We start from the raw sequence: 12,690 nt of genomic DNA, 5'->3' as shown, positions 1-12,690 counted from the left end.
GTGCGTTCCCTTCATTCATGAAGGAGGTTACGAAAATGATCTTCTGTTTGTCGTCGACATAGATTTCTCATTAATATCGAGATAGGACTGGCACGACATCAAGAATCCCTCGGATTTATCTCTATCCCCGTCAAAGACCGGGGGAGAACCGATTTTGATTTCAATGGGTTTCGTAGAAGACATCGGGGGGGTTCAAAGGTGGTAGGGGTGGTACAGCACCTAGGTTCAAAGCGCCAAAGATTGGTGTCAAGGACGTCAGCTTGTTAGCTTCGGGGGACCTGGGGTTCTATCTGTCGTGATGACCAGGGTTTGTTCTGTTCTGGGTTTTACAACGCGTGATAGCGATGTATTCGTAGAAAGACTTTAATCTTTTGTTACGAACTAGGATGGTTCTGACGTATGGCTACTCGATAAGAGTAATCGGCCAAGGTCGGTTCAAGGCTTCGGCGTATACCGAAGTTCAGTAGTTTCTAAGACAAGTCTAGGAGAGTGTCCTCGACTTGAATCACATTCAATACGACTTAAGATTGGAGGTCTTAAGCGAAGGAAGTTCCAGGTAAAACCTAGTAAGATTAAAGTAAAGAACTACATAGTATACAACGAGTTTATATAGTAAACGGTAACAACTTTAGGGGCCGGTACAATGAGGTCATAGAGATGAGTCAGAGATGGGACGAGTCAGAGATAAGACGAGAATAGATCATCTAGCGACGGCAAGATGTGATCGTGATGTAATACAATGATGTGAGAGAAAGGAAATGAATAGGGCGTACTTGACTGTAACACTCTCATTGTCAAAGGTATTGTATTCTTTTATCTGCAAGCATATACTCATGTGTATTTTCAGGCAAATCTGTTAGCCCTCTCACTGTTGAATCCGAAGGTATGGTCATATGTTTTTCGCAAGCGCATACTCATGTGTATTTTTTAGGCGAATCTGTTTGCCCACTCGCTCTTGAGTCCCACTCGGACAGCACTGTCGAACCCGAGCCAACACTCGAAGACAACACCACCAGCGCTGCTAGTAGCGTTGCGAGTCTGGCACCTGTAGTGTCTCCAATACCACCCCCCGATGCGAGTCTGGCACCTGTAGTGTCTCCGATACCACACCCTGATGCGAGTCTGCCATCTGTAGTGACTCCAATACCACCCCCATCACCCACAGCCGAGAAAGAAAACCAACCACCGACTCATGGCTGCATTGTTTTGACGAATCCCCTGTAAGTACTATCTACTCCATCTGCACGGTATTAGTAACCACAACCCATCTGTAGTATGGGTTTGACCTGTCAGCCATTGGTGAAATCAGCTGTACCGACAAGCGCGACTGTACCGACAAGTGCCACTGTGCTGGATACCGCCAAGACCATTTTAAGTTTGAAGCTGGGACTGCCGTCCACTTCAAAGACCATGGTCCCCACAAACATTCCTCTCGCGCCTGGTAACCCTGCTGCACTCCCTCAGGTGAACGATGCTCCTGCCACTGGGACTCCTTCATCTTCGAAGAAGCCTGCAAAAATGCGGCCAGGTCCAATGAAGAAAGGGCGGTAAGCATGTGCTTTCTCATTGAACGGATTGTGCCACAACCCTTTTAACGAATTAATGCAGGGGCAGAGACTAGGACTTAAACGAAAGGTATCACAACAAAAGAAGATAATGAGCAGGGACGTCTTAGGATTGCTAGCAGTGAGCTAATACAAAAGAGGTTTGAACTGGAGAACTACTGACTACAACGAGCTAACTATATACATATATTGAAACGGAGACTGAATCTGAGAATGAACTAACTAGCCAATCATTAAATAGGAAAGGGAATCGTACGATGATCTAAATATAACTACCTATGATGTCATGAAACGTGTCATTGCTGTACAAGGGTTTTCGGAGGTTCTAGAGTCACGTGACTTAATCGCTTGCGAAAGGAAGTCGAAGTTGGGGATATCGGAGATAAGGGTAGTAGGCGCTAACGGGATAGAGAAGCTCGGGTATGTAAAGGATGGGTTCGGGTTAGGGTTTGTGAAGGTTATCGGTACAGACACTGACTGAGCGCTAATGACAGGCGCTTGTGATGGGCGCTTAACGGGTGTCTTACGAGTGTTCAGGAAAGAATAGTGGTTTGTGTTCGGAATTCGTGACAGATTGGTGCTTATCTAAATTGCATAGGAACCTTTGTGCCTTGCGCTGGCTTAAACAGGTTACACCTGGTTCCACCAATGAATTCAATGCCTATTATTCTACATTGAATGAGGCGCAGATCCAGGTATTATGACACTGATTCACTACTATATCCTTTCATGGATTCTACTAACACTTTTGTCCGCAGTCTTATGATAGGGAGGCTGGAGAACTGGTAAGTACAACTTTGCCACTCCCATTATCGTGTTGCTGAGACTTGGTAGGAAAAGGCAGGGCGCTGGACGAAGAACAGTGATGTCGTCGACAGTCTCATGTATTAGCTTGCCTGGTATTGCCTGCTGGTTGCCTCCCGATTGCTTGTGTTTGCTTGTCTCCCTCGCCTGTCCACATCATTCCTGTTCTTTCGCTGTCGCCTGCTGGTTGCCTCCCGATTGCTTGTGCTTGCTCATCTCCCTCGCCTGCCCACATCATTCCTGTTCTTTCGCTGTCGCCTGCTGGTTGCCTCCCGATTGCTTGTGCTTGCTCCGGTTCCGCATTATCATTATTGTCCTATATGGCCCTATCGTGTGTTTTATGATCGTGGACTGAAGCATTTGTACTAGTAGATTATAGCACAATTGACTCGAATACAATCGATTTTGTCGTACCATGCGAACTGAACCAAAATGTGGTGAAATATGCTATGGATATTCTTAACATACCCTACAACATTCGAGAAGATATCAACAGACGCGAAATATTCTATTAGTCTCCACAGCGAGTCTCCTGTGGTGAAATATTGTGCTTCTAAATTCGTCATATTCCACTCGATCTCAACGGTTTTGGCCATGTCCAGTTTTCACTGGGCTTGAACGTGGGCTTCTTCAATATATCCATTTTGATCTCAACTACGACAGCGTGATATTCCACAGGACCGAGGCAGCTGTGCTTACATACCGGTGGCTCGAACGATCCAATCTTGCCTGATCGCTATTGGAGCCTCTCTGATTGCACATAATCACTTCTATCCTAGATCTAGTCTGCCGCACGGCGATCGGACGGTTTGGTTCCAACACCAGTTCATTAAATGTTGGTCAGGGTTCCCAGGACCCACTTCCACAGCCGTGGCTGGCATACGTACGTGCCCTTGCGCCTGGCGTATCTCTAAGCTAATCTCACCATGTGCAGAGCTACACTCACTGCCTCAAATCTACCCGACCGGAATATTGACAGCCATTCCCACATCCGGCTGACACCAGTGACAGGCCCATCAGTGAATGCGTCCATCGCCGATAAAAATCACGACTTCGTTCTAACGTTAACGGGAGGTAGGTTTGAGGATGAGGCGAGGAGGTACTTGAAGATTGCCGGGTCTTTCACAAGTATGAGTAATCTGTATGAAACTATAAGTGCTCACTATAGGAAATGAATTTTGAATCGGATGTAAGCAGTACGCAGATGGGCCATTGTCAAGCCAAAGCAGCCATCTAGAATTGACCAGACTACCAACATTGACGGGTGCGCATGTTTGTATGGGTGAGCCCTGCTCCTAACTTGACGTTGATTACATTGGCAGTGGTTAGTCGAGGTCATGGTGCAGAAGGGCTGGGCCGCTTGAAGCTTGAAGAATAATATGACTGGAAGGCACGAGTCAGCCAGACTAGCCTGGCTCGTACTACCTAAGCAAAGCAGAAGACGAGGCTGCAAACGAGTCGAGTACGCAAAATCTTTGATGAACATTCTAGTCAACAAAAACACGAGTAGTGTATAATACAAAAACGAGACAGCTGGAGCGCAAAAATACGAGTCTCGTTTTTACAAACAACAGGATGAAAGAGGATCGCAGATCAACAACTGTGAATATGTACCAAGTGATAGCAATACGACATAGAACTACACACCGATATGAATGAAAACCATCCTCTGCTCAAGCGGCACTTTCGTCTTCACAGTGTGCGTAGCACGGTTGAGTGCCCAGGCCGCCTTCGTACAGTCCATGACACGACCATCCTCCATATCAGCGAACAAATTCTCGTAGAACGCTTTGACAACGTGTTTTGCAACAGCATCGTCGACCTCCCACAGCGTGCCAATGACGCTCTTGAACCCCGAAAACTGGAGACCAGCTGCAAGGTGAATCACTTCGTCGGGCGTCTCCTTATCGCCGACGGCGGTGTGACAAGCGGATAAGAATGCGAACTCAGCATGCGGAATATGTTTCTCCATGATATCAAGCAGCGTCAGATGTTCATCTCTCATGACGAAGTGGGAATTGTAAGGCTGAGTAGAATCCTGCTTGCCATGGCAAGCGAGGTGCACCCAGGTGTTCTCTTCCAAAGCTTCAAGTGCACCTGCTCGTGTGGCTGCATCACCAGAAATGGTGGTACGGTTGGCCATCGCCGGGACGAGCTTACGGACAAGCTCGAGCTCGCTGTCAACGGTCAAGAGCGCCTTGCCTTTCCCTGCACCCGGTTGACTCTGTCCGATTGTCACGAAGGATGGAGCAACACGCTTCTTCATCATCTGTCTAGATCTGACCAGAGCCGAAAGTGTCGGCGTGTAAGAGCAGATGTAGAGATCCTCCAGGCATGGCTCTTTAGAGCGATCTGCGTTCGTTTGAAAGGGGTGAGCTGCATGGAGAGGAATAGACGTGAAAGCTGCAGTTGGACACAGCCAGATTCGAGAACCGTGCTTTAGCTCAAGGACATGCTCGAGTACGTTGACTATGGGTAGCATGATCTCTTTCCATACTGTCCGCAAGAGTACTATTAGATCGTTCCGCGGCACCTTTGGGCCCATGATAGATGCGTGTCGTATGGCCCTGGCGAAACGCTCCTTGAGATTGTTCAGATCTACGAGAGTGACAGACGGCAAGGGAACATGACTAGGCTCTCCTGACGTCGGGACGATGATAGCGCTGCACGAATATTGACTGGCAATGAGGATGATGACAGGGCCCTGGCGCGCTGCCGCTTGCAAATCTTCGTAGGAAGGTGGGAGCAGGAACCGCGAGAACGCTTGAAGATTACGGATTTCAGCCACTGCAGCTTCCCACTGCTCCATAAGCTTCCTGTACTTGGTTGCTGCCCGATCAGCAGCAGCTCTGTCCGTGATGGTTGCAGAACTCTGTGCGGCATTGGAAACGCGCTTGCTCAGCTCCAAATAATTGTGCGCCAGGTTCGGATTTGCTGACTCAAGGTCTTCAACTGGAGTCTTGAGTCGGGAAGCTAGCGACCACTGCTGGCCACGGCCCTGCTCCACGAGTTCAACTGCCTGTCGTAGATTGTCACGACGTATGGCACATGAGGCTGCATCTACTGGTAGCAACTGTGCACCACGAAAAGCGGTTGCAGCCTCACGCCGTGAGATAATTGACGATCGCGTCATCACGTGGCTGTCGAAAAGCTCAAAGCACATTTGGTATGCTTCGAGGGCAGATTCGTGTTGATAGACTTCCGCTTGGCGAGCCCAGCCAATAGCCTGTCTGATACGCCGAGGAAATCCTTGTGTAGGATGTCCCGATGCGAGTCTGAAGTTGTCCACCGCGAGCGATAAATCATCAGGGTCGTGTAGAATCCGGTAACGAGCTAAATAGGCTTCCTTCAGCCATGTGTAGCTGAACCATCTGTCCGGGTGCAGCGAAGACAGAGCCGCCAATGACTCTCGGCAGAGATTAATGGCCTCCTCGATATCTTCATTATCCCGAGTTTGCGTGAAACGAGAGCAGAGCGACGCGCTCAAATTGGAAAGAAATTTATGGCGCTCTGGATGGTCATGCCGCTTTAACCGAAGGGATTCGCGATACCGATCAATAGCCTCATTAAGATCATCAATGACATGCAATTTGTTGTATCTGGTGTCGAGCGCGAGGCCAAGGTTGTTAAGCGTGGTATCACGATCTGGATGCCCAGGTGGGCGCAATGTCAGTGCCTCGAGATGGAGGCTGATAGCTTGGGTGATGTCATCAATGTTGCCATGTTTGTTGAAACGGCTGAGGAGGGCAAGCCCTAGGTTGTCCAATGAGGTATCACGGGGTTCGTGTCCAACAGGGCACAGGCGCAGCGCTTCTTTGTACAAAGAGATGGCCTCATCGAGGTCATTAGCTTTGCCTTGGTGATTGAAGCGGTCTTCGAGTGAGAAAGCCAACTCATTCAAGTAGCTATCACGCCCAGGATGTCCCTCGGGAAGCAGAGAAACGGCTTCACGACCGAGTCTTATGCTCTCATCTAGATCATCGATGCTGCCATATTGTATAAAGCGTGTGTGGAGTGATTGTAAAAGCGCGTAAAGTGCTTTTGGACGGCGTTGATGGCCCAGAGGACAGAGCTCGAGGATGACTCGTCGAAGGTGGATGCCTTCATCAGATGTGTCTTCTGGAAGATTGTTGCATCCGCAGATCACATAATCGACACCGTTTGCCCCTGCCACGATGCTCCGAAGGTAGGTGCCCTCTGGACAGAGAGGCAGTAGCTCATGATACAGTTTGGCGGCTTCGCGGATGTCGGCAGCGGTACTTTTCTTGTTGTGGCGCCAAGTCAGCGCGACGGTGAGATTATATAGAGATAATGGATGATCGGGATGGCCCTGCGGACGCAATGCAAGGGCTTCGCGGAACAGGGAAGTGGTGGTATCAATGTCTTGAAGATCGTTGCGAACATACCCTCGAAGGCGCGCATACGCAAGGTTGGTGAGGGCTGTTGCGTGGTCAGGATGGCTGACCGGACACTGGTCCACAACCAACTGAAAATGCTGCACTGCATCGTTCAGGTGAGAGACCGTCTCGCTCGTCATGTATGCGGCAAATTGTGCGTGGCCCGCATCTGTGTCTCGAGCGATCTCGCAATCTACGAGGGACTACATTTGGTGTTCTGTCAGCAAAAGCCAACAGTAGAGACCAACGCCACTCACATCAGACAGTGCACCGTCCTGATTGTCGCAAGTATGTACAACGGCGGCCTTAAGCGTGAGGGAAGGGTGGACACCACGAACGGGTGGGAAGGACAAAACTACGAGATGTTAGTATGTGTATGAATGACGAGAAGCTTACTGAAAAGTTCATCTCCATGATTGAGTAGCTCATCCCACGACGTTTGAAGTTTACCAATGACCTCTCCATTGCCTAGCATTCGACCGACCTCATAGGACGCCCAGATCTCTATCGATAATGCAGGTGAGGCATGGGATGATCTAGAAACCGAAGTTCAGCTCTCGCGTCGCATCGGAAAGTCTCCATGGACTTTACAGAGTCACAGTGTGGCCCCACGATGCAGATTCATCAGATGATAAGACACTGATAGCCGATTTCCAGCGTCTCCGGGAGTCGACATTGGTGGATATGTAAATGCCTGCGGGAATGCGCTCGGAGGGGACTTGAAGATTTTTTCCGCCGATGACTGTAAAAATAGTGTGAGAATCACGAAACGGATACAAAGGTGATATGGAGCAACCCACCTTCAAGTCTGATATATCGGCCTTCTAAGCTACCGGGCATGATGGTGTGATGAAGTAAAATGACGAGGATCGAGGATGGGCAGAGTGGTGGGCGGAATGGGTGGGAGGGCAAGACGGGGGTAGGGATATGGGGACTGTGGATGTAGTTCGGCTGAGAGGGACAGGAGAGGCTCAACGTTCAGGGTTCAGGCCTAGGTCATGCTACACGTGTATTTCCATGTTGTCGATCGCAGTTCGGCACGATAGATGCTGGTACCATTGCACTAAGCGGTGAAAATGGAGATCAGTGGTATTAGCGGAAGAATCTGTGCTAAAGAAGTGTAGACAAGGTCATGATCAGTATTCAGGGAAAGTGGCCCGCAAGGGGATATGCGAGTCTTAGAGCGTGTTGTGATAGTTGCTGCTCCTATACTTGTATCATGAAGTCGTACCACTCATTTAGCACACTTCGAAAGCAGAATTTAAAAAGTAGAATCGAGTGTATTCCCTAAGGCAATGGAAATAAAAACAATACAAACTGCTGAAAACGGCGCGCACAGAAAAGTCGAATGATTCCATACGACGAGCTGACAGTGACATGGTAGAGGTGCATTGAGCGCATGAGTCGAATGTTGTGGAAACAACTTGGAACAAGAGTCAGCTAACGGCCACAGAATAACTACTAAGTCTTTACAATACCTGGGCAGCCTAATATCAACTTGTGTATGTCGTTGAACAAGTCTTTGGTACCTCTAGGCTCTAAGTTCACTGACTACCAGTGCAAAAGCCAAACAAGTCCAAATCCTTGACTCGATTTGGACTTGACTTTCCATCATGGACAAGTCAACGCCTCCACCCGATATCGACATCCCCGACTTCCCACGGAGTGGGAGGAGGGTTTTGTCGGATCCAAATCCCCAGGCACCTATACCTCGATGCGTGGGAACCCTTTCGAAAAAACTGTACAGTTGATCGATCGAAGTCTATCGTCTCTATAGCTAAACTTGTGTGTATGTCTTTTCGGTTTCTTTCTGTGTGCTTGTTTTATTGATAATATTCAGATTCCAGAATGTCTGTGTTTCTCTCGAAACACCCCAGTACGGCGCCTCGAGTACTCGATGCTAAAGATTGCCCACCTCACAACATCCTTCATGATATACAATCATATCCTACCGACAATATCATAAATTTATATATGCAACTGCCGAATTTTTTTGCTGTTGGTTACAGTTATCGCTCGCCTCCCATTCTAACAGCCTATGTCTCAAATGTGGTCTCCCCTATCGATCTGTCACAGTGGCTGTAGTTTTTGATAGAGTATGTCTGTCTGTTCATCTGGATGACATTTCGATGACTTTCAGTCGCGCGCATTTCGAGTCTGCTGCATATGTGTGCTGTAGTGTATTCAAATGCTTCAAGAATTATCGAGAACCTGTTCAACAAGGCTCTCCCCTCCCAACTGCTGCCTCGTGCATTATGTCCAGACTAAAAGATGATCCTCGATGGTTTTCCTACACTGATGCTTGCTGTGCAGAAAATTTGTCTGCTTTGTCCGCGCCTGTCCTGCGTGGTGTTGTACGGCGTATTGGTACTAAAAGATCCGACGCGCGAAATAAAGAACGCAGTGTCGATGCAATTGTATCTCATTTCGCTTCTCGACGCACAGAGCTCGCAAGCATGTCAGATGATATCCTCTTCAAGAGTCTCTTGACCGCATCAGTCCCACCTGCTTGCACAAGATCACGGGGCACTTTACTTGCTGCTGAGTTTCAGAACTTGTACGGTCTCAATTTGGCAACTACTCTAGTACGTACTCCTCCTATCATCAGCGCACCTCCTGCTCTCGATCCAGCAGCTGTGCAAGTCTCTAAGCCATGTCTTTACAGTGGATTTCAGCATCTGTTGATGATATTCCTCGCCGTTTAGAGAAGCTGAAACGCACTGACATCTAGACATGTATTCCTCGATTAGCACCACGCTATCGCACACTCTACAACAAGCTCTCTCATCGAAAAACGTGTGATGCACTCGCTAATCATGCCCGGCAACGCGCACTACACCTATTTCATGCTGGAGCAAGTGTTTTGGGTGACGTTTATCTGGCATATTTTCTGTTCTTGAGCTGTTATTTACTCTCAGATAAGGCTGCTTGCTATCAAATTCTTGCTCATGAGTTTGGCGTGCTCGTTACTGGACGTTTGTCACAGGAAATTGTCTCGCGCTCTGTCAAGGACATGTTAGTCCATCTAGAATGCAAATAGAATGCGCTGGCAGAGGTGAGAGATATTCGTACAGATCGAGAGCGGGAATGACCGATGCCTGTTTCAAAAGCAGTCATTTCGGCGTATGCAGTTGCTGCCACGTGCAGCCTACACGAAGAAAGCTCTCCATTATCCCAAAGGCAAAAGGAAGACTACTAACGAGCTCGGAGGTCAGTCACCTGCTAAGAACTCAAAGTTATCGACGGAGAGCCATGACATCTTTGACATTGAGCTGGAGGCTGATGATGATTAGCCTGACTCGAGTCACTCGAATACTATTGTCAAATTTCAAGTAGTGCTGCATCTGATCTGCGAAGCGCCTGATTGCTATATCGATAGACTGTTTACTACCAATCCGTCGTCATTTCTTGAAGTTGAAGTCGGGGACTGGCGTTTCCCAGCGCCGCTACGATATAGTACCTGATATCCCGAATATTGTCGCGCGGCCACTGGCACTTACCTAATCAGTTCATTCCTACTGCAGCACGAAAACCAAAGAATTCGAAGGCTCTTTCCGTTTGTCTGCCGACTGCCAGATGCACAGGATCTCTACCAACATCCCGTCTCAAAACTCGTGGAGTTCCGAATAGTCGCTGCATGGCAAATCAAATTAAACCCCGACATAAATTTTGAAGTACTTGTGTACAAACCGGAAAGGCTTCAAGAAGACGATAAGATCGGTACGCCAGTCCCTCATACATTATTCTTTGTTAGTGATTGAAACAGCACGCATAAAACTTCTGCCAGATACACGAACGCGTCATGGAGCGCCTCGTAGACAAATCTCCCAAATTCGAGCAATTCCTTCTTAATTTCCATCTACCTCACCAGTAGACCAAGCCACGCACAATCGTTGCTGCGACAATCTATCCGTGCTCAACTCTTTTGGACCGCCCTACAGGTACATACGTTTCTTCCCACCCATATACCATCTCACCAGGTCCAACTCTAACGATCCGCGGACGAGTCGGTTTTCCCCGATACCAGCACCAGCACCAGCGTCCCCACCCACAGCCATGAGATCAACTCCCACCTCCAGCACCACTCCCACCGGAACACGTCAGTCACCTCATCGACATCCCTCGTTCCACCGTCAAAGCCCCACTTCTACCCCTCAGCAGCGACGTCGCTCTCACCTTCACGCTCGCCGCATTGCTAGCACTCCTTCCGACGACGGTGTATGATTGATGCACAGGGGTTTGGTGGTGTGGAATGTCGTGTGGTTTAAGGAGGGCGTCAGGGAGATATGGGAATCTGGGCTGCGCGGGGGTTCGGAGTCGTAGTTGCTGACGGCCAGTGTTCTACATTTTTCGAAGACTACCCTCGAGCGTATTTCGATTCCCGAATTCACTGTGCTGTCATTCGGAAATGCAACATTAAGTCGCACAATCCCCGGCTGAAATTAGCGTCCGGATCGGTCGGTGCGACGCGTATCGGCAACTCCGTGGCATACGGAGCCAACATTCAAAAATCAGCGTCGCATAAGTACATGAGTTGGATAATCCAACGTCACGAGTCATCACATATGACCCACAAAAGTCCACAACGTAGTCGCCATATCCCCAAAGTACGTTTATCATCAAGTGTCGAATGCCATCGACAAACTAATAGGTCTGTTAGGTCAACGCGATCGTATGTCAGGAGTGCTTGATGTAGCAAAACAAGCTTATCTTAGTGTGAGAAGGCGAGCAACACCAGCGCAGGCGCCGCAGATAACACAACCCGCATCATCGCGAACGATTAGATGGCACACGAGCGCAGTGTCGGCAGTGGCGTTCTTCAAAGACGGCCGACAAGTCGTCACGGGGTCAAGGAACCTGCGAATCTGGGATGTGCAGAACAGAGAATTGTTAGGAGGACCATTCGAGGGACACAAGGACTGGGTGCGATCAGTCACCGTATCATCAGACAATAAACGAATCGCGAGTGGTGGAAAGGATAAAACTATCATCATTTGGGACGTTGAGAGCAGGCAGATGGTATTCGATCCGCTGGTGAAGCATACAGGCTGGGTGAATTCGGTGTGCTTCTCTCTCGACGGCAGGAAACTCGCTAGTGGGTCATTAGACTCTATGATCGTTTTATGGGACGCGGAGACTGGTGCTGTCCTCACAACACTCCATGGTCATAGCAGTTGGGCATTGGGTGTGGCATTGAGTCCAGATGGGCTAAAGTTAGCCTCCGGATCCTTGGACGGTACCATCCAGGTTTGGCGGACCGATAACGCTGAGCTTCTTCTCGAGATCAAGGCCCATGAAGATTTGATCACAAGCGTTGCATGGTCACCTGACGGCCAACAACTTGTCTCCGCATCAAGTGACTACACAGTCAAGTTCTGCAACTCATTGAATGGAGACCAGATCGGTATGCCTTGTATCGGTCACACTGACTCCATCGACTCGCTCGCCATCTCTTCTGATGGCTCCTTCGTTGCCACTTCCTCGGGCGACAAGACTGTGCGGTTGTGGAGCACAAAGTCGCACCAGCAGATAGGACAGGCATTCGAACACACAGCCCGGGTTTGTTTTGCCGCAATTTCTCCCAATGGAGACGTGCTCATCAGTGGAGATGACGAAGGGAAGGTTCAACTCTGGTCTATTGAAAACGCACTTTCTGCGGCATTCGCGCTGGATTCCTCGTATGACTCCTTTTTTGAGTACCGCAGTAAAGCGAACTTGGGACGATACCTCTATCCGAAAGCCCTTTCCGACGCGGAAATGGTGCGGATGATATCTGTCATTGCTCTCACAATTGTGCTAATACTGTTCATACGAAGGTCATTGAACTTAATCCTTCGTCTTATCGTGGGTACGAGCTGAAGCATGCAGCGCTTCATGGTGCACAACGTTATGACGAAGCAATTGAGGCTTTTCACATCATGCTC

At 48.9% G+C, this 12,690-nt stretch overlaps 3 protein-coding genes across 3 annotated transcripts; 2 read left to right on the top strand and 1 right to left on the bottom strand.

Annotated features, from left to right (window-relative positions):
- Positions 1–819: 819 nt before the first annotated feature.
- On the top strand, positions 820–1,551 carry DFJ58DRAFT_888915 (uncharacterized protein; the record flags this gene model as incomplete). Its single annotated transcript, XM_041394707.1, has 3 exons — positions 820–883; positions 932–1,220; positions 1,275–1,551. Coding segments are annotated over 3 exons (630 nt in total), but the record flags the coding sequence as incomplete, so codon positions are not given.
- A 2,456-nt stretch (positions 1,552–4,007) lies between these two features.
- On the bottom strand, positions 4,008–8,008 carry DFJ58DRAFT_751618 (CHAT domain-containing protein; the record flags this gene model as incomplete). Its single annotated transcript, XM_041387778.1, has 5 exons — positions 7,567–8,008; positions 7,358–7,508; positions 7,163–7,302; positions 7,024–7,121; positions 4,008–6,969 (listed from the first exon to the last, which is right to left on the bottom strand). Exons 1-5 carry the CDS (start codon positions 7,604–7,606, stop codon positions 4,009–4,011), a joined length of 3,390 nt encoding a protein of 1,129 aa, XP_041234680.1. The 5' UTR covers positions 7,607–8,008.
- A 794-nt stretch (positions 8,009–8,802) lies between these two features.
- DFJ58DRAFT_833431 (uncharacterized protein) lies at positions 8,803–10,198 on the top strand. Its single transcript, XM_041392233.1, is given in 7 exon segments — positions 8,803–9,050; positions 9,080–9,351; positions 9,546–9,633; positions 9,685–9,821; positions 9,877–9,898; positions 9,909–9,976; positions 10,146–10,198. The coding sequence occupies 4 exon segments, from the start codon at positions 9,038–9,040 to the stop codon at positions 9,804–9,806; spliced, it is 495 nt and encodes a 164-aa protein (XP_041234679.1). The 5' UTR covers positions 8,803–9,037; the 3' UTR covers positions 9,807–9,821; positions 9,877–9,898; positions 9,909–9,976; positions 10,146–10,198.
- Positions 10,199–12,690: the final 2,492 nt, after the last annotated feature.

This window comes from Suillus subalutaceus, assembly GCF_016647625.1.
Source record: "Suillus subalutaceus strain FC151 chromosome Unknown DFJ58scaffold_737, whole genome shotgun sequence".
NCBI lineage: Eukaryota > Fungi > Basidiomycota > Agaricomycetes > Boletales > Suillaceae > Suillus > Suillus subalutaceus.
The sequence above is the reverse complement of the archived record's forward strand: the minus strand, read 5'-3'. Positions and strand labels throughout refer to the sequence as shown.